The 24917-nt window shown below is 42.7% G+C and overlaps 1 protein-coding gene across 1 annotated transcript in view; it reads left to right on the top strand.

Moving 5' to 3' along the window:
• The window catches only part of IFT88 (intraflagellar transport 88), a 1839004-nt gene that overhangs the window by 1777686 nt on the left and 36401 nt on the right, over positions 1-24917 (top strand). Inside the window, exon 25 of the mRNA XM_044073191.1 lies at positions 9241-9354. Within this exon, the coding sequence (XP_043929126.1) occupies positions 9241-9354 (114 nt within the window). The remainder of the gene's footprint in view (positions 1-9240; positions 9355-24917) is intronic.

Here is a 24917-nt window from a genome sequence, read left to right as displayed (position 1 = left end):
CCTTAATGCCTTATAGAACCGGCCACCCTACCTCAGCTTTGGGATTCTACCCAAGTATAATGACTGCAGCAGTGTAACATGGTGAACATAGTACAGTTTTGTACCTACCATAAATGTAGATGTTCGAGTGTATACACTGCTGCAGTCCAGGTTACCCTCCCTCCTTCCCCTCTTACTTGCTGGTACGTACCTATGTCTTTTACCCTTTACTACCTATGAGGAGTATTTGCTGGTAGTTGAAAGTTGTTTGCTTTTCTTATGTATGTTTTATTAGCAATATGAATTGCCTACCTATTTGGGGGCACCTGACATCTGGGACAAGAAAAACTGAAGAAAATGGTGTCGGCTGCATCTTATATACCCCTGTCGCACTGACGTCAGGGAGGAGGCGACAGCAACCGACGCCGGACCAAGACTTTGTAACTCAGGCCGACTGGGGAACCGCCTGACGGCAGGATAACCCAAGTGTAATGACTGCAGCAGTGTATACACTCGAACATCTGCATTTATGGTAGGTACAAAACTGTACTTTCCTTTTCCTTACTAGGAGGAAGTCTACCTGAGTAGCATGTTGGACACTTTTGTATTTGATCTTGGAACTCTCTCTCTTTTTAAACATTGTTTTGGCTGCCATCAAACCATTTGCCAGGCAGAAGTCTAGAAATGCTTCTCCTCCTTTATTCCTGTTGCTCCACCCATTTAGTCCAAGGTAGTCCTCATATCCTGTTCTGTCTGTCCCGATATGTGCATTTAGGTCACCCATTATCAATGCCAATTCATGCTGTCCTGCTTTTTCTGGTAGGTCTTGTGACTGTTGTCTGAATGCTTTCTTTTTCTCACTATCACCACCCTACTTCTCTGTCGTCACACTGGAATCTGATTGCCATGAGTCTGTTACTAATTTTGATGACATCCCTTACTGTCTTCTGAAACCTCTACCTTACCACAATTTCCACAACATTTCTAGCCTGTCCTCCTCCTGAGCAGTAGACGCTGGATCCCAAGCCAAATGGCTTTGTGCACTGCCCTTCCATCTTGTCTCCTGGATACATAGTATCTCCAGCTTCCTCCTTACCATCATGTCATCCACTTCCAAGCCTCATGTGGTAATTCCTTAGATCATGTTTGGCAGATTGATTGGTTTTATGTCCAGTTTTCACTCAACAGAGCTATCCAAGGCAACTGGATACTGGCTGGCCAGTAACTTATTCACCCAGGGCTGCTGGGCTTTATGGTGGGCACACACTGACCAATAGGGACACATATACTCCTCTTACCATTAGCATGGGTCCCTGGCATAGGTCACAGTAGGCCGGGTCCTCAACCAGTTATCACTGGCAAATACCTATGCCCACTTGGCGACATTAGTCAATATGACCAAATCATCTAGAACCATATTTTGCTTCGTAAAGTGTCTAGCCCTGTCACAATGCACAATCTGTGATTCATGTTCTCCTATTTTGAGGATACTGCACACCACAGTTAATACCCAAAGCAGTTGATTATACAATTCTTCCCCTATATAACATCTAAAGTTCATGCTGCTGACCACAGCTCCATTCTTAGGTGAGTCTGAGATGGAAACAAGCCTGCATGTTTTTTCAGAATTGGGAGGAATCCCACAGAGACACAGGAAGAACATGCAAACTACAAACAGGCATTGGTCAGAGTTTGGGCGCTAACCTTGCGCATGAGAGGTAAAGACCTTAACCATTATGCTAACTGGAAGACCTTTTGCTGCATCAACTATCAGGTGGGGTGCAGTGCACAGGGGGTGTTATATGCAATGTGTCTTGTATCATCCAAGTAGGTCATGATTCCCACATCTGGCACACAAGTGACCTGTGCAGCATTTCATATGGGATGACTTTCTATGGGGTCATCTAGTTAGTAAATACACACATTGCCCCCACAGACTTTCTCATAGTCTGGTTCCATGAACATAAATAGTGGATCACTCATAATGATGTAGACTTTTGTGTCTTTCTAGTGATACTGTATATGGCTTGGAACCTGGCTCATCCATACCTCTCATCTGTGCAGATTTTTGCAGAATGAACAGATTGTTGCCTTTTGTTTTTGGTCTGTTTCTCATAAAATTGTTGTCTTCTGGCAAATTATTGAGGAGTTAATTCAGAAAATAGTGACAGACATTTGAGATTCAGACTTTTTACCTTTCAGAAAATTCATGATAATGCAAAACCTGTTATTCTATCAACTTTCTAAGTTTGTAAGAGTAATATTTAAAAAGTGTCCCTATTATTTGCGCCTTTGTCCGCCCATTGTTTATGGCTTTGTCTAGATTTCTTGCTCTAAGAGGTTGCGAGGTATGCTTATGACTTCCATCCTTATCCCCCAGATAATGATATGGGGTATGACACCACATTGCCTTAGACATGGAACCTCATTAAACAAATCTTCAGATTGCTGGGCCTGCATCTGCTGTTTGATTACATCTTGTGACTTACTGCAGTATATGAAGATATTTGTGGTCTGCACCATAATATATAATGAGGATCTATACATGCAGTTGCAGCATGGGGACACCATGCACTGCCTAACATACCTGTAGCAGCAGCAGAGGAGGAGTAAGATGAGGGATTGTTGGATGAACCGACTGTTGTAGTACCCCATGCAAGGCAGAGGCAAGTGCAATACATTCTGGCACTGGCAAAGAGGTATGTTTGGCCCACAACTATGGGCCTCCGATGAGAAATACAGACTAAAACTGATGCATGCTATAATATAACCAGGCTATGCATTACAGTGGATTGAGTGGCTACACTGTGCATTAGACATTACCATACACACAGCAGTTGAAGAGATGGGTAGAACGCAGTCCTTATCATTTGCACATTGGGATGTGCCACACAATCATTGGACAGCAATGCTAGCATAAATGGAGTCTCCTGGATGTTGGATGCTGTAGCCTTGCACAGATCTAAGAGGAGTCAGGGTTCACATCCTCTATTGATTAAGTGAAGTTCTAAAAGGTATAAGGCTAGCTAGTTGTGCCATCATCTAGTCCTGCAGTGTCAAGAGTGGAGGCATCTTATCCAAGAGATAGCATACTATGTCAGTAGTGTGCATGGGATCCCCATGTGCCGTTCTAATATGGTGTTGGTATCCATGATGCCTGATATGGGCACAGGTAGGTGCTGTTGTGGTAGGTCTACAAGAGAGTGTGATGACACTGAACTGTGGGATTCTGATTGGTTTGCTTATTGAGATACTCCCATGGTGGCATCAAAAGAGCGTCAGCCACAACAATGGAATTTTCCATACTCAGAGCTGCAGATAACTATAGAAAGTGTAAACAGCAAAGCTGTCTCTGAAACAGTGTGTGCTAGCTGTGTAATCCTATGTGACTGTGCATCTGTCTCGCAGCATGGCCAGAGTGGACATTTGCTAACATCCTCATGTTTGTACCAGTGGCTGCTATGTGGGCTACTATTGCCTTCAGTAAGTGTGACTGTTTTTGGTCCCTATGCACTGTGTCACTCAACATATGATGCAGGATGTCAGGCAGTCTGTAGCAGTTGAAGAGGTTTATCTTGCAGTAGTAGCTCATTGGGATTTCCTGTTGTAGAAGGCTTTGACTGAATTGAATACCAGAGACTTTTTCTTCTCCTCCAGGCCCAGGAGATGCCCACCTCCAAAGTCAGGACATCAGGGTATAAGGATCATCATCCAGCACAATTTTTCTGATTTCTTTCTTGCTGTTGGAGCCTGGTACAGAATCTTTGTGTTGTCAGTCAGTCTGAAGTAAGAGTATAAACTGTGATAAGGGTTAAGTACCCCATTTTACTTTTTCTTATCTACTGTGTGGTTAGATGTAATTTGTCAAGAAAAATACTTGCTTAGAGTGTGGGAAACAAATCCCTTACTGGGATTTCTCCACTGCCTTTTTTACCTGGAGCCAGAGCACAATATGCCCGTAGTGTGCCCGTTTCAGTTGCAGGACTATTAAGCATAGGACAGAATCCCTAGAGAAATATATATAGAGAGAAAGAAAGGGAGATTCAGGAGTTCATGCACATTATGGCTTCCACTGGTCAAGCTGTACTCATGCTTCCCATCTCAAGAAGGAAAAGAATCTGAAGCAAGTTAAGGTCACAAATAAAAGCCAATTGTTGTCAGTCATTCCACCCTGGCTTGCGATTTTCAGAGGACAGAGCATGCAACCAAGGCCTCTGCCGAGACGCTTTTGGAGTCTGATATGCTATTGGCCCTGTTTACATCCACATGGGTTGAAGGACTTGGGTTGTCAGTTGGGTACAGGTCACTGTTTCAGGGTCAGTTATTAGGAGATATGCTTGGTTAGGGGAACAGGCCTTTCCTGAGTATGTTAAATCTAAAATCTTGGATGCTTCCCTTGATAAGGATTTTCTCTTTGGACCCAAGGCCTAAACTATTTTTAAGATACTGGGGGAAAAGTTTAAGTCTCTGCAGACTGTAAAGGATTTTTTTGCAGGTTCAGCCACTGAGGTTTAGTGAGTTCTGTCATACTAAGCCCTAGTCTCTTCCTGTCTCCCAACCTAGGCAAAGAGGAAGAAGGACTAGGAGGGACAAACAACAGAGACAACAAAGGAGATGGCAAGCAGATCAAAGTGCCAGGCCTACCAGGCCCCGACCTGAGGGAACCCAGCAGAGAGCAGCCATGACTTAGCCAGAGCCCTCCCTGCCCCCCCCCCACAAGACCCAACCTATCCCCATCCTTCCTCTAACTACAAGACTAGGAGGCAGACTTTACATGTTTTTAGACAGGTGGCTAGACGTTACGCAGGACCAATGATCCATTCAAATCATAAGATCAGGATACAAATTTAACTTTGCCTCTGTCCCATGACATGCACACATCTCAGTTCCAAAAGGTCAGCATGCAGATGCTCAGTTACAGATTAACCTTTTACTGGACTACAGCTCCACAGAACCAGTTCCCAAGGAAGAAAGGGGCATAGGGTACTATTCAAGGCCTTCCCTAGTACCAAGTAAAGAAGTAACATGGAGCTCAATTCTAGACTTGTCTGAGCTAAACAAGTTCTTGATGGTTCCCAAATTCAAAATGTTAACTCTTCAAAAACTTCTACCCATGCTTTCTCCCCAGGCTTACATGGTCACCCTAAATCTAAAGGATGGTTACCTCCATATCACCATAAAAAACTTCACAGGCGGTACCTCCACCTCAGAGCAGGTGGGAAACATTACCAGTTCTGTGTTTTTTCCTTTGGTATGACTATTGCTCTTAAGGGTCTTTACAAAATGTGTCTCCAGTAGTTGTGTATTGCAAGGCAAAGTGTGTCCAAATGTACCCCATCTAGTCAATTGCCTAATTCAGCACAGTCTGTGAAGAGACTGGACGCATCTGTCCAGCTAACCACGGTCTGTTTCTCAAGCCTCAGCATATTGGGACACATTCCACTAGAGCTACAGTTGTCTTCCTCAGGGGTATTTCAATCAAAGAAATTCTGGAGTTAGCCACCTGATCCTCTGTTGATACTTCTATTTCTAGAGCAAGACCTGAGTTCACCTCTGCAATTTTACAGGGCATTCTAGCTTTACCTTAGTTCCTTTTCCAACCTCCTAACCTTAGATTTTGGAATATTCCTTAGATGTTAATTAGTGCAACAGTGAAACATGATGAGCATAGTAAGGTGTGTCTGCTTACCATAAATGTAGATGTTCAAGTGTCTTCACTTTTACAGTAGACTTCCCTCCCTCCATCCCCCTCTTTGAAAGTCTGGGTTGGGTAGGCATTCTATTATTTATCCTTTAGATTATCTTCCCATTTTGGGCCCCCTTTTTACAGTGGTTCTTCTAAAGACAGTATGGGTGCTTTGTGCTCCTGGCATTAGGTGTGGAGAGTGGGGCTCCAGTTGTGGAAAGGGGCAGGAAAGACCAGAGAAAATACATCCAGTTATACCTTGACATCCTGATGTCAGAGGGAAGGGTGTCCACTGGGCCTAGAGGAAGGAAAAATGCCTCTGGTATTTGGGCCAGCTAAGGGTTTCAAAAGCAAGAAATCCCAAGGAGCTATTACTGCAACAGTGAAGATACTTGATCATTTACATTTATGATAGTAGACACAACTGTACTTTCTTCAAAATGGCCATGTAGCATACTCAATATGTGTAACATTGTGTGATTAATGGCCATCTATCTATGGATCACTGACCTGCAGTTTCACAAGTGGATGCCAAGGGTGACACCTGAGGTCAGGAATGTCCTAGAGTCATGGTGGTGGCAGCCATTTCCACTCCTCTCGTCATTATGAATGCATGGATCTCAGATGCAGTGCGGTACCCAGATGCCATCTGTGGTGGTGACTCATATATAACTTGAGTGAGACTAATATGAGCAGGAAGTCCTGCATAAAACACTGGGGATACCATGGGTTCATTGTGCCCCTCTTCCATCACTTTAGCTGGGGGTTATGTGAGCGTGCTCTTCACTGTTTGAATTGCTGACAGCACCACTCTTTCATTGAAGTGTGCCATGTGTATGGTACCATCATGGTCTGCTACTGTGGAAACCAAAAGTGTTGCAACCTCTGCGAGTACGGCAGCTGCAAGGTCCCAAGAAAAACAGTAATCCAAACAAAAAAACAAGGACCAGCATACAAGGCACCTTATTGTAACATAGAATACTTTAATAAAAGCTACTGTGGACCCACTGATATCAGGCATATTAAACTGATTGTGCTGGATCCACTTCCTGTGGAACATGTGAATGCATACAGATAACAATACCCATGACAACAATGGGTTGTATTTGTGGTTGCTACTATTATGTGGTACACAGACTGCTACGTGCCAGTTTTATATGTGATCTGTGAGCACATAAGTACTTTATGGTGCAGGTTGACTGTTGCAACCCCAGTGTTTGTATGAGTAAAAAGATTCACAGTTGCAAGTCACTATCCTACAGAAATAACACATGCTACTACTCACCTGTTGTATCCTGTACAGCCACTCATGCATTTTTACCAGCCCAGTGCCCTTATCCAAGTGACTATTAAGTATGATGATTCTCACCTTTCCCATTGAGGGATGCCAGGAATTTCTCCATCTCTATGAGATGCCTTTGTGTTGAGGGTCAAATCTGTCTGACATTTTACTGCACTGTTGCCTTGGTATACGGTAATATATGAAAGTTCTGCAATGCTCCTATATTATTGTCCTTTTATGGCCTACCACTGCATTTATGTCCTTCACCAGTCCCTACCACACCTGTTCTAAGAAGGCTTGTCTGCTTTACATTTCCTCAAGGATATACATGCCTTGTGTACATAGGGCCTGTGGCAGCACCCCTGTCTCCTGGTGGTGAACATTTGTAGCTGATGGCATTCCTTTGGTCCCATGACAAGATATATTCACCTGTGGATTGCAGATTTGTATCAGTGTGCACTTGCATCACTGTCCTTGCCATCCAAAAAATGTCCTCAACCCCCTTTTGGTGGCCACAGCCCTGTGTGCTGCTATACTATAAACATTCTGACATTGTGCAGTATTGTGGCAGCAGTGGGCATGTGTCTGCCTGCTTTACTGGGGGCCATATATCCCATATATCCCCTGATTCATTTCATGCAGTCCATGGACATGTAGAACTCTGTTGCAAACAAAGAGCACAGGACAGTGACTGGGCCTGAACATGTTTCCCTGTGCCCTATCAGGTTGCACCTCCCCAGAAGGACTGCAACTTGTCTTGCCATGTCCCCTCTCTCCTGCCAGGTTGAGTCCCCCAATAAACTTCTTCTTCTCCCCTGCTCTTTGTGTCCTGTCAGGTCAACCCCCCCCCTTTGCTGTGTGCACTGTTAACCCCCCAAACACACATGCACAAGCCTCTGCTCTGTTACTGGGCCTGCTACCATACCGCCATGTATGGTCAGACTATTTCTGAGGCCCATTAGCATTAGTCCTGTCTGCAGTCATTTTGTCTTTGTGGCAGTACACTCTGATACCCACTATATTCTGTTTATCTAAGTTGTTTGCTGTAATGTGGTTCCCAAAATATGATGACCACTTTTTATATCTTGCTATAACAGGCCTTGTAGCCCAGTAATTATGCCAATGGTGTGATTTTGTCAATCATCTCTAAATTTTGTCTATATGATGCATAATCAGGCATGGTCTATACTACAATGCTCATTTTAGCCCATCTCTAGGCAATGAGGTGATGTCTTGTGGGCTTGACTCAGTTGCTACTGCAAAGAATGGATAGCTCTACTCTAGCCAGGCCCTTCCATTCACTCGCCAAAAGTGGCACCTACCCATGGTGTCAGCCGCTGAGGTGACCAACATCTGGCGGGGCCTTTTGAGTTGGTCTATCAGGCTGTCTTCACCTCTCTCCATCGCCATCATTGGGTTCCCCATTTTTTTTGCCACTTTACATTCTCTGTTTCTGGTCCACTCCTCCCAATCACTCATTATATTCACTTTGCTAGTCCCAATCCCTCCATTTTTGCCCCGCTTTATGTCACAGACTTCTGCTTTCTATGTTTGTTTGTGCCCCCTTGTAACTTCACCCTTATCACTCCATCCACCCCTTCTTTTCCCTTGCTACTTTTGCCACGACTCTTAAAAAAGAGCACCATTTCTCACAAAAAAGTATACCCTCCCTCAACACTTATCTTCCCTTCCTTTTGTCTTTCTGCTTGCCATTCCCATTTCTAACTGCACTTTCTCCCATTTCCATCCAATTTATATGATAAAATTATATGGTACTTTGCAGTGTTGCATCTGTTTGGGCTATCAGTAGTGTCTGTGTTGCATTGTGCAGCTCACATATAATGTTGGACACTCCATATGCCTGATACTTTTCCTTGGGTAACATGACTACTCATAATGTGATTGTTCCAACTGTGGTTACTGTCCTTAGCACAGCTGTGAAAATTTCATTATGTAGCACTGTATGAGACATTACCATCCTATGCCAGCAGTCATGCATGCCTAATCCCCATCAGGCCACATCTTGCTAAATTCATCCTATTCTTTATTTATGATTGGTCATGTTTTGCATTTTTCTGAATACCCCTCCCCCATTTCGTAGTCCTGGATTTGATTCCTTTAGATTCCAGTTCAGCGTGTACTCATTTAACTAGATTTTTGCCCTAGTTTGCTGTGAAAAAGAAGCATTATACTCTTAAATTAGTTTAGAAACTGTTTGAGGCAAATTTGCTTACATTTAAAATGAAGCTTGCCATTTGTGTATCATTTCTAAGTGACATTTTTCTTCCTTCAGATAGTGGACAAAGTAATCAAAGCACCAGTGCTAAAGGGGAGCGTGTAAGTGCCAAGCTAAGATCTCTACCTGGGGTTAATGAGCCATATGAAGCTAGCAGTAATAAGGAAATAGGTAAGTGTTTTCTTCTCAATGTGTTCATTATTTATTTATTTACACATTTATTAACCTTGTAGGTGGGCTTAATCGTGGGCCCACTTCTTACATGGCTTGAACCAATGGCAAATGGATATTACAGCACTGTTTTAGCTATAAACAGTATTGGATAGCTGTGTTTAATATGAAAAAAAAAACATTGCAGTACTCTATCAAACTGATGTAGAAAAGAGTGTAGTGTAACTGTGTATAAGAATATATAGTTGAGTAATACATCTGAAGAAACGATGTATGAACAACAAATCAGAAAATGTAGATTTGAAAGTATTATATAAATAGCTGGAAGTGAACACCTGTAGGGGAGAGTCTGGTCAGTAACATATCAGTAGACTTGTGATTGCTAAGTATTGGGGTGATGCTAAGTTAATGACAATTATAACTTAATGGTAAATTGATATTATTGGGCTGCATATGCTATAATATAGTTTACTAGGTGACATACTATAAAAGTGTACTTGTTGAGGACTATCATGTCAGTCCAAAATCTGAAGAACTGCAGCTGTTAAAACTTATTATGAGTTTATTTATAACTGCATCATGAGTTAAACATGAATGACAGTGGATGGGCAACAATAAGCAGTAGTGCATTCATTTGAAAAGGCTACTTTTAGTAAACTTGAAGAGTAGAAACCGAGGTTTCCTTTACTGCATAGAGTGATTTCCTTTACCAAATCAAAACAGAGAGCTCCTCGGGATTCTAGGTCTCATGAAATCTATGATACTCATGATACCTCTTGCAAGACTCCACATGGGGAAATATGCAATGGTACTTGAAATCTCTGATTCCAGCATCAACATCCTATCCCCTGACTTTCCAGATTCCAGTTTTTGGGTTTGTGAAAAGGTGGAGACACCAAACTTCCCAGAATCCACATCACCCATTCTCCCATTCTGCTCCAGCGTAGTCAGTCAATAGCAGATACCCCAGGCTTTGAGAGGTGAGCAGTATGAAGGGGGAATAAAAGTGCAGGGTCTCTGGAAGAAAAACACTGTTACAGACAAACATAAAAGAAATGTTAGCTCTTATAAATGTTCTTAACTCTGTCAAATGTCAGTGGTACCTGGGATCTCTGCATGTGTTTACAGACAACACAGTTGTGTGGTATTTAACAAGCAAGGTGGGGGGAACCAGATCTTACCTTCTATGCAGACTAGCCATGGTAGCCTGTGTGATGATGTGAGGTATTGCTAGCAATGCCAGCAGAATGTAGGGCAGTTGATGTGTAACATATGCCAGTACAGCTAGCTGGAATTTTGCAAAGATTTATATATCATTTGTATATCAAACTGATTTGTGCAGATGCTTGTGCTGAAAATGTATTTGCAAAGTTGTTTGTGTTAAGAATGTACCAACAGTGTGTCCTGACTGTATTGTAACTGAATTAAATGTGTATATTTTAACAGAGGATACTGGTGGAAGAGGAGGTTAATCTCAGTCCCAGTTAACTTTGAAAAATATTTGAAATTAAATCAGGCCATAAAGATTGTATCTTACAGTTTTGGTTGCAGCCAGAGACAAAATATCTGGGAAACCAAGTATTAGGAAGCCTTCTTTATTGTCTCCAGCAGGCAACTAATTGCTACTCTGGAAGGGTAGAGGTTTGAAATTGTTTTATGACTTCCAGGAGTTGCAGCAGATCTGAGCAAAACTCTAGCTGTGTGTATGGTGACACATAGTTGCTAAAATCCTGGCAGCTTCTACTGCTGGTGATAGTGTGGGAAACAGAGTCAAATGACCAGATGTGATGTCATTGTGTAAGCTATCCCAGAAATAATATTTAGATATTATATTGAAAAGTCTGTTAGTCTGACTGGGCATTCTGTTTCTTGAAACCTGACATAGAAGAATCCCTCACCTACTTCATCTTGCCTTTTCTAGTAAGTGACCGGGGAATAATAATGCTTTAGATTAGTCAGGAAAATATAGTTAGATTAGTTAAATACCATTTTTCTGTATCTGTGCGAATTTTTTTATCTGTGTTATTTTAATATTTCCTGTGGTTAAAACTCTAGTGTTTACTGTAAATAAATATTTTGTAATTTTCTTTTCTTTTATTCTTTATTATTAAATATATTTAAATTTTTCATTGTGGGTGGTCCTTTTAGAAAATATTTAACCTTTGAGAGTTGTTTGTTTGTCTTTTCGGCTTTTCTTGGTTAGGGGTCGCCACAGTGGAACTCCGGTCTGCTAATGATTGACAGTTGATTTTTATGGTGCCAAGTTGCCAGCCTGATGACCAGCCTTCAGCGAAGGCACTCCCATTCATGCATGTCTTTCGGAGGCCAGTATTTGCATATATTTATTTGGAGATCTGGCCACTCCTGAAGCCTGGCTGTTTGGTCAACATTGCGATTTGTATTAATATTAATTTCACTCAGTATAATTGGATACCCTTTTAAGAGCCTTATGGTAACTGACTGGTGGCAGTGAATCTACCTTATTGTCTGGGCAAAGTTGGTAGAGCGGGTAATCTGTGCAGTCCTTTCCCAGGTGTGTGTGTGTGTGTGTGTGTGTGTGTGTGTGTGTGTGTGTGTGTGTGTGTGTGTGTGTGTGTGTGTGTGTGTGTGTGTGTATTAAATCTCAGAGTATGTGTGTCAGATACTTGGAACAGGGACACAAAGCACTGGTTTCACAGAGAGAGAGTGGTGGATAACTTGGTTTGGACACTCAGCTGAAGACTTAACTCTGCAGCTGTGCCAGTGGGGAGCCTTACTGCGGACCTGGGGAAAGAGAGAGAGAAGCCCAAACCCTGGGCTGAGTGTGTTCCCTTTGTGGTCTTAAGGGAAATTGTGCTTGATGCAGAGAGGTCTGCATCTGGAAATACTGAGTGTATCCATTTGTTTCCCAAATGAACCTCCCTGTCTAGTGTCAGTAGTGAGGATTCAAGCTCCTTGATTACTGGCCAGAGTGGGGACATCACAGACTAGCATATAACTTTCAGCATAATCTCACTCTACAGACATCTTACATTCCCAGAGAGCAAAACTGTGTAGCAGATAAGCTGTGCAGGACCAGCACAATCCCTCATAAATGGAAACTGAATCAAAGGGTATTCCAAGATTTAATGCATCTCATGGAACACCTCAAATAGATCATTTTGCTTCCACTTTAAACAATCAATTGCCAAAATTCTTCTTCAGGACTCCATGCAAGAAGGTGTGGAATACAAATGATTTTTCTTTTCCCTGGACAAGAATATTCCTGTATGCTTTTCTACCCTTTCCACTAATGTGTACTGTACCTCTGAAGATTCAGAATGATTCCCGTAGATCATTGTGGTGACTCACTTCTGGCTTAGGCAACAGTGGTTTTCCCTTCTTCTGGAAATGGCCTGGGGCAATTACCACAAGCTTCCTTACAGACTGGAATTACTCACACAAGACCAGTGGTGTTTGATAAATCCTGACCCCAAACAACCACAGTTGACTGCCTGAATGACAGAGTTTTAATACCTTTTAGGCACCATTTTTTTCTGAGGATGTGCAGTATGTATTAACGTTGGCAAGAAAACCTGCAACTAGAAAATCATATGCTAACAAATGGAAAAGGTTTTCTAGGTGGGGCGAAGAAAAGAACCAGTATCCATTCAGGGCTGTTGTTTCTTTGGTTCTCTATTATTTGTGTGAGTTATTATCTTATGGCATGTCTACTCCTCAGTCAATCTTTGTCGACCATTTCAGTATGCCTGCCCACGGATCCCCCTCTTTCAATGCAGTCTCATGATAAAAGTTTTTGAAAGGGGGTATTGCATACGAAGCTTCCTAGAAAACAGGTGGCTCCTCTTTGGGATCTTCATTTTATGTTAGAAAAACTCACTCTTGCTGTACTTGAACCAGCTCATCAGGATGACTTGAGGTTCTTGACGTGAAAACCAGCCTTGCTTATTGCTCTGACTTCTACAAGAAGAGTACCTGAGTTGCAAAATCTTATGGTGGGTCAGCCTTTTCTCATTTTTCACAAAGACAGGGTTTCTTTATAAAGTAATGTTTCATTTATGCCTAAAGTAGTATTCTAGTTTACTTTCAGTCAAGTTATCCACCTCCTGGTCTTATTTCCAGAACCTATAAATGAGGGAGAATGGATGCTCCATACCTTGGATATCCACAAATTACTCAGTTAGTGGCTTGACAGAACAAAATCTTTCAGAGCATCTGATCAGTTCACTTCTTGTGAAGGTAAGAAAAAAGGACAAGTGTCAAGACTATTTCCAAATGGTTGTCATATGTTATTACTTTTTGTTACTCCCACCAAAACAGAACTATTCCAGGCAGGGTCAAGGTTTTAATTTTGACTTCATCTGTGGCTTTTTGGAAAGGGTTGGATTCTAGAAATATTCTAGAAGCAGCAACTTGGTCCTCTGTATGTACTTTTGCAAAGCACTGTAAACTAGATTCCTTCTGCAGGTGTAGGACTGGCTTTGCTAGAACCATTCTCCATGGGATCCTGTACCCTGTTCTTCCTCCCAGTTTATCAAAGCTATGGTAATCTGCTTAGGCTACTGCAGCAGTGATCAATATGAAGAATGTAGTAGAAATAAAAGTGAGAGATGCGGTTAAGAAGTAATAGGAATTACTTAGAGGGGATGACAAAGGTTAAAGTATTGCAGATTAATAGGAATCTCGCAGAACAAGAAGAGGTGCAACTGCAGAGTGTTAAAGAGGATTATCTGATGAAGTTCATAAGAAGTGAACGAAAGTGCTTATCTTTTTTTATTTTATGTTTATTAAAGTTCAATAAGTTGTAGTTTTATAGCAGGTCCGCCTGAGCCAGCTTTTGTTTGGAGAGTGTTAAAGAGAAAATAAGTGAGTATCTGGATAATATGCATGAACTATTTTTGATAATAACTCCAGAGCATAAATCTGTTTGCACAACAACTTAGGCAACAGAAAGTAGAAAGGGTTGTCATCAAACTTAGGAACCCTGTAACAAGAAAAATAACCAGCTATCCTGTATAGATATCAATAGATATTTCAAGAGTTTTTTGTATAAAGCAGAGAAGTATGGAACTAAAGAAAAAGCATAAATGGAAATATTTATGGAAGACAATTATGCAAAGTTTAGAGATAGATGAGGCTCAGCAACTAACAGTTAAGATTTGAGGAGATGAGATAAAAATGGTGATATATAATCAATCTTCAGGAAAGTTTCCATGAACTGATGGCATTCCTGTGGAAATTTGGAGGTTAGGAGGGAAGAAAGTGATAAAGATCTGGAATATTTTGTGTAACAGTATTTTAAAAGAAGGGGAAGCACTAGCATAGACTCATAAGTTTTTATTAGGCTAATGACCACAAGGGTCTTTTTAAGCCTAACCATGCATCTCAAATCTCTGGCAAGTTCTGATACCCTTGATAAGTGTAGGCATGGTCCTGGAAGATGAACCATTTACAGGTTACCTGTTTGCATCAGAGACATAGGTGCCAAACTAGGGATGGATTTCCAGTTACCCAGCCAGTTGTCCAAGTTGACTTGAATTGGATTAGGGAAAAATCCTGCTTCACATGGATGGGGAGCGTGTTCCATATACATGGTAGTGTCTGGGATACATACCTATCTCTCCAGCAGGTCCTATGTATATCACAGGCAAGGTTTAAGTCTTTAGAACAGGTAATTCTAGTACTGTTTGTTTTGTGGATATGCAGGAGGTCCATCAGAGTGGGTCTGACAATGCCCTGTATGCCAGGTATAGATCTCCCCTCAAAAGCCTGTAGGAGACAGAATACAGAGATAGGGCCTTGAGGCAGTCTGCATAGGACATATTACTTACGCCTGGCATTCTTTTAGTGTGGAACCTCTGTGGACATTCCAGTTGTTGGATATGCCTGGTTAGGTACATACCAAAGGGGGCATTGTACTCAGTGACAGGTCTGATGAATGCCGAATACAGTGGAACAATAACTTCATTGGTCTTAGATGCCATACCTTTGTTTATAAGTTGCTCAACATAGAATGATTTCCTCACCACTGTAGACATATGATGATCAAAGGCTAGATTACTATCTGTGTGTGTCCCTAAGTCCTTGACTACTGGGTCAGCTCTAAGGGGTGTGTTGTCAGTATGATAGTTACCAGGGATGGATGACTTCCCAAAGGATACTGTTATGCATTTCTTGGCATTTAGTTTTAGTCCGTGATTCTGAAGTCAGTTGTTTGTCTGTGTCAGCCCTCCTGGAGAACATTTGTGTCAGTCTGAGATTCAGTGACAGCTCCTAATTTGCAATCATCTAAATTTAGTCAGCCAGAGACCACTGACATTGGCCTTGACTTCTGAGAAGTAAATGCCAAAAAGGAGCAGTCCAAGGACTGATCCCTGAGGGATTCCACTTGTGAGTGGCCTCTTTGTAGAGGTGGACACCCCAATTCTAACTTCCTGTGTCCTGTCTGTGAGCCAGTTGGCTATCATCCGGCTGACATACGGGTTTGTACCTAACCTCGTGAGTTTGTCAGCAATGCCCGAGTGGGGTATTGTGTGAAATGCCTTGACCAGGTCAAAGTAGGCAGTGTGAACGATTTTGCCCACACCCATTGCTTTAGTGAACTTCTCAAAGAAGTTCACCAGGTTGAGTAGGCGTGATCTGCCCCTGACATCTTGGAAGAAAGCTGTGGTCACAGTAAAGACCTGTCAGACCCAGATTTATATGGACTCATTTCAATTTTAAACCATGACTATAAAGTGTTTATGTCTCTGTTGAGTCTTTCAGCTTTTCCTGGTTAGAGGTCGCCACAGCGGAACTCCGGTCCGCTAATGATTGGCAGTAGATTTTTACGTGCCGAGTTGCCGGCCCTGACGCACAACCTTCAACGAAGGTACGCCCATTCACGCATGTCTCCACACAGAAGACACTCTAGCTGAGAATCGAACAGGACGTCTTACTGTGAGGCGATAACGCTACCGCAGCGCCACCACCGCAGTTCAAAGTGTTTGTCTATAACGCCTAAAAAGAATGGCAAAAGTGTTAACAAAATTGAAAGCTTGAAGCATTTGTCAACATTAGTAGAGCAGTGATGATCCAGAGGGAAACAGGATGTAAGAAAATACCAATGTTGTTAGTGGTTCTTGATTCAGAGAAAGCATTTGACAGAGTAAGCTGGGATTTTATGAGTAGGGCAATGGAAGCATTTGTATTCCTTGATACAATAATAAGTTTAATTATGAGGATATATGAAGGATTGGAAGAAAAAATTAAAGTGGGAGGGCTCCTCTCTGATAAGTTGTGCTAGAGAAGAGGAAGCAGGCAGGGGTGTCCTCTTTGCCCTTTGTTATTTGCTTTATATTTAGAGCCATTGGCAAAGAAAATAAGGGATTCAGATGTGTAAGGATATAATTGGTATGTTATCAAGAAATGTTGGCTGTATTTGAAGATGATATTATTTTGTACCTGATAAATCCAGAAAAGGATGTCTCAGTGTTGTGGAACATTTTGAGACAATTTCAAGTCTTTATAAGATATAAAACTAAAGAAGATAAAACAAAGGCTATAACCAAAATGTATGTACCAACTTATGAATTGGTTCAGCAATACCCATACTTATGGGGACATGATAAGATGAAGTATTTAGAAGTATGGATTAAAAGGATTCTGTTATGGCAATAAGGGTATATGGGAAGACATTAAAGAAAAAGATAATACATAAACTGAGAAACAGGAAGCTCTTGTAAGGTACAAGCAGTGAAAAAGTTTTTAGTCTGTTTAGTTTTATATATGGGTCAGACATATCATTATCAATCAGAGGAGAAGTTATGGATGATAATTAATAGAGTTGAAATAATTTATCTGGAGGGAGAAGAGGGCAAGAGTTAAGTGAGATAAGATGATCCTTCCAGTAAAACAAGGTGGTTTAGGATTACCTGATTTAAATGGATATTTGAGAGATACACAGTTAAGGCTCATACATGTAACACAAGCAGAAGGTTTTTATTCAAAATTGAAAGGGATGATGATGAAGCGGGGAAGGGGAAGATCAAGAAAAAAAAGAGACTTTGGGATTGTGATATATATCCTTAAGGAGAATAATAAACATACCAAAATGTTATATTTATAATGCAGCAGAAAGTAATCTTAAGAACTTAGTGTAAGTGTTAATGAATCTGGCCTATAGTCTTGTGATTATCATTGATGAGTTTTTAGAATTTATATACTATGTGATTACCTATGTGTTCATTCTGAAAAGTCCTATGGATTGCATAGGATGAAAGCACTAAATTAGGTTCATTTTTGTTTGGCAAGTGGTATTTTTCTTATTTTAGTTTTTTTTTTTTTTAACATCAGTTCTAGGATTGTGTTTTGGTTGTTGGTTTTATCCGTTTATAGCATTCCCAGAGATGGACAGCAAAGAATCCACCCAAAGTGGCTTTAATTTAAGTGATGATTTGAAGTTGTTCAATCTCGCCGTTCATTCTTACACATGGGTTCGGAGCCAATCTATCAGCTCCGAGTTGGCCGCTTTACTAGCTGAAGATCTCAAGAGTAGTTCGAGGCCAGGTCCCTATCCCATGATGCTCTCTGTCCTACCTCAGATCTAGTTTGCCACTGCAAAAGATCAGAGGTCATTGGAGAGCTCGGGCCAGTTTGTGACAAATGTTTTATCTTTATACCTGTGCAGCTGAGGGTTTTCTTGGATAATGTACTCTTTATACTGTTATATTGTTTATTGGGCTAGTTAGCCTTTGTTTGCTTTAGTTTTTTGAGAGATTTGACGAGATTTCGTCCTTTTCAGAGCGGCTGCTCTTAGGCCTTTAGCCGTGCCTTGGTTTAATAGTTCCCTATCCTGTTTAGCATGTGCTTAGATAGTTGTATTTAGCTTGTTTGTTAGATAGCAAAAAAAATTTACAGTTACTTTAGATTCTGACAGTTTAGTTTTATACAGTAGTTAGAGTTTGCGGTGTGTGTGTGTGTGTGTGTGTGTGTGTGTGTGTGTGTGTGTGTGTGCTGTTGTTATACAGTATTTTTTTCTTCGGATTAGTGCTTACTGTTGGTGCTGCTCCTTAGTATGGTTGATCAAAAGAGGAAGCAAAAATCAGGATTTAAAAAGTGCCCAAAATGTGGGCAGAAAATGTCCATCACTGACGCCCATGTTAATTGTGTCTATTGCTTGAGGCCAGTTCACCTCCAGGACGATTGCTGTATCTGCCATTCCTTCAGTAGCCGGGTTTTGCTTGAAAGAAGAAGGAAGTTGGTGGACAGAGGATTATTATAGCCAGATTTTCAGGAGTCCTTGGACAAGGCCGACCAGGCCTCCAAGTCATCGAAGGGGTCGAAGTCTTCTAAAGCTTTCTCGGAGCCCAAGTCATCGGCTCTGAGCCTTACTGTGAAGGTGCAGTCACTTACTCTGCAATCTTCAGAGCCGTGCACCTAGCCAGTGTTTCGGAGCTGGTCCCCAGTCTTAGAGCCGGTCTCCGAAACCTTGAGATCTCCTATTCTTCAATCGGTGGCTTCTTCAGTTCCTTCGACTTGTTCTTCAATGACCCTCTCTGATGTGGACGTGGACCGGGTGGTGCAGAGGCTTCTCGAGAATCCGGCACTGGCAAAATTATTATCGGATTCGACCCAACTGGTTTCGGGGCCTAAGACCATCGCACCTGCTGTGACTACTACTCCTCTGAGCCGAGCCGGGCCTTCAGAGCCGGGGAGGAGGATCGATTGTGGAGCCTTCGGAGCCGAGGCCTGTTCCAGTGCCATTGGCTCCGTCAACCCTGACTTCTTCGGTACCATTTAAAGAGTCTGGGACCTAACACTCTCTGGTCGGCTCCAGGGGGACGAACAGATGCGTCACTTCCGACCCTTCCTCTCGAAGCTTCGGCTCGGATGAGCTCGGCTCCGTCCTCTGGCTCGGAGCCCACTGTCTCAGCACCGGAGAGGTTGCCGTCTTCTTTGGAACCAGCGGCTTCCTCGGGTTGGAGCAGTGGAGCCTTCGATGCTATGAGGAGGGGTATGTCGTCCAAGACACGCACATCATCAGGGCCCTCCACCCCTAAAGTGCCACTTTCTGCCTCTACATCGCCGATCCCTGTGAAGCGTTGAGACCCAGTGCCTCAGGTAACCCCATCAGGTGATCCTTGTTATGCTGAGACCTCACCAGAAGCACCCACTGATGAGGTACCCAGGAAGAAACTTTGTAAGAGGAGACATTTAGATTCCCCGCAGGAGTCTTTGACATCAGACACCGACTTAGAGGAATCAGAAGGGTCCCCCTCAGAGGATATCTCCTTTGCTGATAACCTGGAAGTCCTTAAGCAGAGGGGTGACTGGCAGTCCATTAGCCCTGAGGATGAGTCGGTGCTCCTGAAGGCCTTTGGGTCTCAACCTTCCACCTCCTGGGTGACTCCGCCCTTCAACAAACTAATGGAATTGGTTGCCCGAAAGGCGTGTGAGTCTCCTGATACTATGGAACCAGCCCCTCAGAGGCCCAACAAGTTTATCACCTCCCCCCAAGACAATATGTTCCTCACTAAGGGAGTTCCGGTTGATGCCATGGTGGTAGCAGCATCCACAAGAAAGATATGTCCAAAACCTCTTCTACTGGCTATCCTTCTAATAGGGATTCCAGGACGATGGACAGGTACGGGAAATGCATCTGTAGTTCTGTGACCTTTACTATGCGATCACTTAACTACTTGACTCATTTTACCTGTCTTCAAAGAGATCTCCTAAAAGAGCTCAGAGATACTTTGCCAGGTAGTACAGATGGAGGTGTCTCTGAGAAGGTGACAGCCCAGCTTAATACCGTTAATTCCATAGTACAGATTAGAGTAGAGTCATCAGCGTATTGTATGCAACTCGTCCATGCGGCTCATTTCCTATGCAGCCGATGGTTCGAGTCAGTCAGTGGGTTCAGCAATAGCTCTTCGGAGACATTCCTGGATGCACTTATGCTCCTTTGCGGAAGCCTTCAAGTCTTCCTTTGTCAACACCCCATTCAGCTTTTGATATGGTCAACCATAGCATACTTATCAGTACTCTAAAAGCCCAATCTCTTGACCCTCAAGCTATTCTTTGGTTTAAATCCTATCTAGATAACAGACATCAAGCAGTTCTTTGGGACAACAATCTTTCCACACCCCTCCCTGTGAACACTGGAGTCCCTCAAGGCTCTATCCTAGGCCCTCTTCTTTTTTCTATCTTTATTAACAATCTCTACACTATTGTTCCACAAGCCACTTGCATACAATACGCTGATGACTCTACTCTAATCTGTACTGCCAAGTCCTCATCCTCTCTCCAAACCCTTACTCAAATGGTATTTAATTCTGTAGAAAAATGGTTCACTGATCATTGTCTCCTCCTCAACCCCAAGAAAACCAAACTATTACTCTTCACTCCCACTCAAAAATCGCCACAGATCCACTTAACTATTAACTCCTATAATGGAACTTGTATCTCCCTGATCCTACTGCACGCCTACTGGGTATTACCATTGATCACAACCTCAGCTTTGATGCCCAGATCAATAATACTATTCAAACTATCAATAAAAAACTAGGCTCTCTGTATAGAATCAAACCCTTCCTTACACAACTTGCTAGAACTTCCACTGCCCAGGCTCATCTTACTTCTACCCTATTCTATGCTTCTGCCATTTATACCAATCTATCTAAGCACAACCTTACCAAGCTTGAATCTAGCTATAATAATATAGTTAGATTTGCTACTGGCTCTCCCTATAGAACCCACCACTGTCTCAACCTCAAACAACTTAAATGGTTAGAACTACATAACCAACTACAATATAATCAACTTGTAATCACACAAAAAATTCTGTACCACCCTACTAACACTCCTATCCTCTCTAACCTGATCTCCCCATATAAAAATCTTACAATGCTACGCTCAGCTAGCAAGTTACTAATTGCCAACATTAAATCTAATAACAAAGCTGGGGACTCGCTGTTTACCAATGTGGTGGGCAAAATCTGGAACAACCTTCCTATAACACTGACCTCTCTTTCATCTACTCCACTCTTTAAGAAACACCTCAAAGATCACCTAAAAATACATTGGCTATGTCCCTGCTCAATGCCTGACTAAATATTCTTATTCTCCTTTCTCTGCCCCTTTTTCCCCTACCTCCTGGGCTACTGCCCCTCCATAGTTCTAACTATTACAAGCTAACTCTTCTCTATTTATATCTTCCAGCCTACTTCTCTTCTCCCTCTTTGACTAAGTGAATGTCAAATTGCTTTTCATGCTAATTTGCTTTTCTTGTCAAAAATTGTATGAACTTGTGCTGATTGTACCTTATAACTCATTGCTTAATTGCTGGTTAAACCTATAACAAGACTTTGTAACTTTGATTCACTCAAATTGCTTGTACTCTCCTTACAACCATTTTGTGCTTCAAAATGTATTTTTTAGCTTGTTTTTTTTATTCTAACTATTGTATGTAGTAATCTTATCATAATTGGAGCTTTTCTCCCCGGGCCTCTACTGAAAAAGGATATGTATCCAGCTAGACTAGCCCGGTCAACAAATATAAAATAAAATAAATAAATAAATAAATAGTTAACTCGTCCATGCGGCTCATTTCCTATGCAGCCGATGGTTCGAGTCAGTCAGTGGGTTCAGCAATAGCTCTTCGGAGACATTCCTGGATGCACTTATGCTCCTTTGCGGAAGCCTTCAAGTCTTCCTTTGTCAACACCCCATTCAATGGCTCGTCTCTTTTCGCGCCCAAAGTCAAGGAGATTCTCACTAGGTGTGAGCAAGAGGGAAAGACTCTATCTGCCGTAGGAGTCTGTTTTTCCACCCCTACCAGCCCATACCCCAAAGGGCAGAAAGGTGGAATAATGTGGTTCCAGAAGTCGCAAGGAGCTTTCCAGACCACACGTAGTGAACCCCTCTCCAGGGGCAGAGGTGGGGGTAATAATAGAAGACACCGCCCCGGCGGCAGAGGGGGTCCGCAGAACCAGGGTGACAGGGATCAGTTCCTTGGTAAGCCGTATCAGCGCTCCTGAAAGGAGGCCTGACTGTCCTTCTCTGGAGGCAGGCGGGGGTCACTTGGCTTTGTATCTATATGCCTGGCTAGGAATTACAAGAGATTCTTGGGTACAAAGCATCGTTACCAGAGGTTACATCATTCCATTCTTAGAAACCCCACCTGTTCGGAAAAAAAATCCCAGACATTCCACCCAGTCTTGGGGATCAAGCAGCCATAGAAATCCAGGGGCTTCAGGAAAAGAGAGTCATCCAGCCAGTCCCAGCAGACCAGATAGGATCCGGAACTTACTCCAGATTCTTTTTAGTTCCGAAGAAGACAGGGGACTGGTGGCCCATCTTGGATCTCAGCAGACTCAACACATTTGTAAAGAAGAAGTAGTTCTGGATGGTCACGCTTCAGTCTATTCTCCCATTCCTCGGAAAGGGTGATTGGATGTGCATCAAAATGGCCAGACCATCCAGAGATCATCTGCATTTCTGGCTAGGAGCCAGTCACTACCAATTCCGAGCACTACCCTTTGGAGTCACAAGAGCCCCCAGAGTGTTTACCAAATCATGGCAGTGGTTACGGCTGACCTGAGGTGTCTAGAATTCCAAGTGTTTCTGTATCTGGATGATTGGCTCCTTACCGCCTCCTCCAGGCACCAACTAATTCTGTCCGGGGATCACACACTCAATCTCTGCTCTCAGGCATCACTAAAATTTCGAAAAGTCTATGTTGTCGCCATCTCAGTGTATCTCCTTTAACGGAGCAAAACTAGACACCACCACCACAGTAAAATTGCCCCTGGGCAGAATATCCACTCTTTGAAACCAGGTCTCAGACATTTTGCAGAGAAGAAAAGTACCGGCCTCTCAAGTACTGAAACTACTAGGTACCATAGCAGCTATGCTCATAGCAGTTCCTCTGGGACGTATGCACATGAGGATTCTTCAGTGGTTACTCTTCACCTAGTGGTCTTACCAACAACTTCCGATGTCATTCTTAATCATGATTACAGAGTCTTGCAAGAAGGATCTTCGCTGGTGGTTGACCAGTCACCAAGTTACAGTGGGTCGACCGTTTGTTTCTCCCCCACCGTCAACCACGGTGACCACGGATGCTTTTTCAGGGAAGAACAGCCCAAGGCACCTGGTCGGAGACAGAGTCATAGTTGCACATCAATGTTCTGGAGCTGAGAGTGGTGCTTTTGGTGTTGCAGCACTTCCACGACTCTCTTCCTCTAGGGACAATTGTGATACAGACAAACAACATGTCTGTGGTCTGGTACATCAGCAAGCAAGGGGGAACCAAGTCTTACCCTCTGTGTCGAGAGGCCTTGAGAATTTGGCAGTGGGTGGTATCCACTGGGTGCTTTCTGATAGCAAAGCATATCCCGGGGAAATCCAACGTGATAGCAGACAAACTGAGCAGAGCCATTCTGTTACCGCACAAGTGGTCTCTCAAAGACGAAGTTGCGAAGATGATTTTCCGCAGAGGGGGCCAGCCTTACTGTGACCTGTTTGCATCCCCTATGAATGCCAAATGCAGAAGCTACTTTGCCCTGAATCCCCCCCCCAGGGGACAGCCCAAGGGACTCGCTCATATACGATTGGCCCCCGGGACTCCTGTATGCCTTTCCACCTATACCCCTGATTCCGAAATTCTTACAGAAAGACAAAAGCGTGGGAAGGACTGTAATCTTAATAGGCCCTTTTTGGCCTCAACAGATTTGGTTCCCCTTCCTTCAACTCTATCAACTGGGGGAACCTTGGATTCTGGACCCAGTTCCAGACCTGCTGACACATTTGTCAGGGGTCCTCCATCCCCCCCTTTGTTCCCTCAGACTCCCATCCTAGCCAGGTTACACGAATTTTCTTCTGGGGTACAGCATATTCTTATATCTTCACATAAAGCTTCCATTAGAAAGTTCTATGCTAGTAAATGGAAGCGATTTGCTTTTTGGACCTCCCAGAATAACATTGATCCTTATGTTGCCCCGATTGCTAGTATTCTGGAATACCTATCTAAGCTTTTTCATGAAGATGCTGCAGCTGCCACTATTAGAGTTCAATTGGCTGCAATTTCGAATTTTCACCTCGGGGCCGAAGGTTCTAATTTGATGTCTCAGATTATGTAGGACCTTCCTGAAGGGTACCATTCATCTTAGGCCACATGTTAGACAACCTTTTACTCCCTGGAATCTAAATTTTGTGCTGTCACGGATTATTCTTCCCCCCTTTGAGCCTGCATCATCCTGCCATTTGAAGTTTCTTTCTTGGAAAACTATTTTCTTGGTGGCCATTACCTCGGCATGTAGGGTGTCTGAGCTTCAAGCCCTTTCTATCAAACCCCCATATTTGTTGTTTCACTCTGACAGAGTATCACTGAGGACTAATCCTTCATTCCTGCCAAAGGTGTGTTCCAAGACTAACCTGAATCAAATTGTCGAACTTCCAACCGTTTTCAGTAATCATTCTAATAAGTTGGAGTACATGTTGCATAAACTTGATGTCCACAGACAATTGAGATTCTATTTGGACAGGACAAAGGAATTTAGAAGATCTGACCAACTCTTTGTCTCTCATGCTGAAGCTAGGAAAGG

Source organism: Protopterus annectens, chromosome 5.part1, assembly GCF_019279795.1.
Source record: "Protopterus annectens isolate FY-2018-M chromosome 5.part1, PAN1.0, whole genome shotgun sequence".
Classification (NCBI taxonomy): domain Eukaryota; kingdom Metazoa; phylum Chordata; order Ceratodontiformes; family Protopteridae; genus Protopterus; species Protopterus annectens.
The sequence above is the reverse complement of the archived record's forward strand: the minus strand, read 5'-3'. Positions and strand labels throughout refer to the sequence as shown.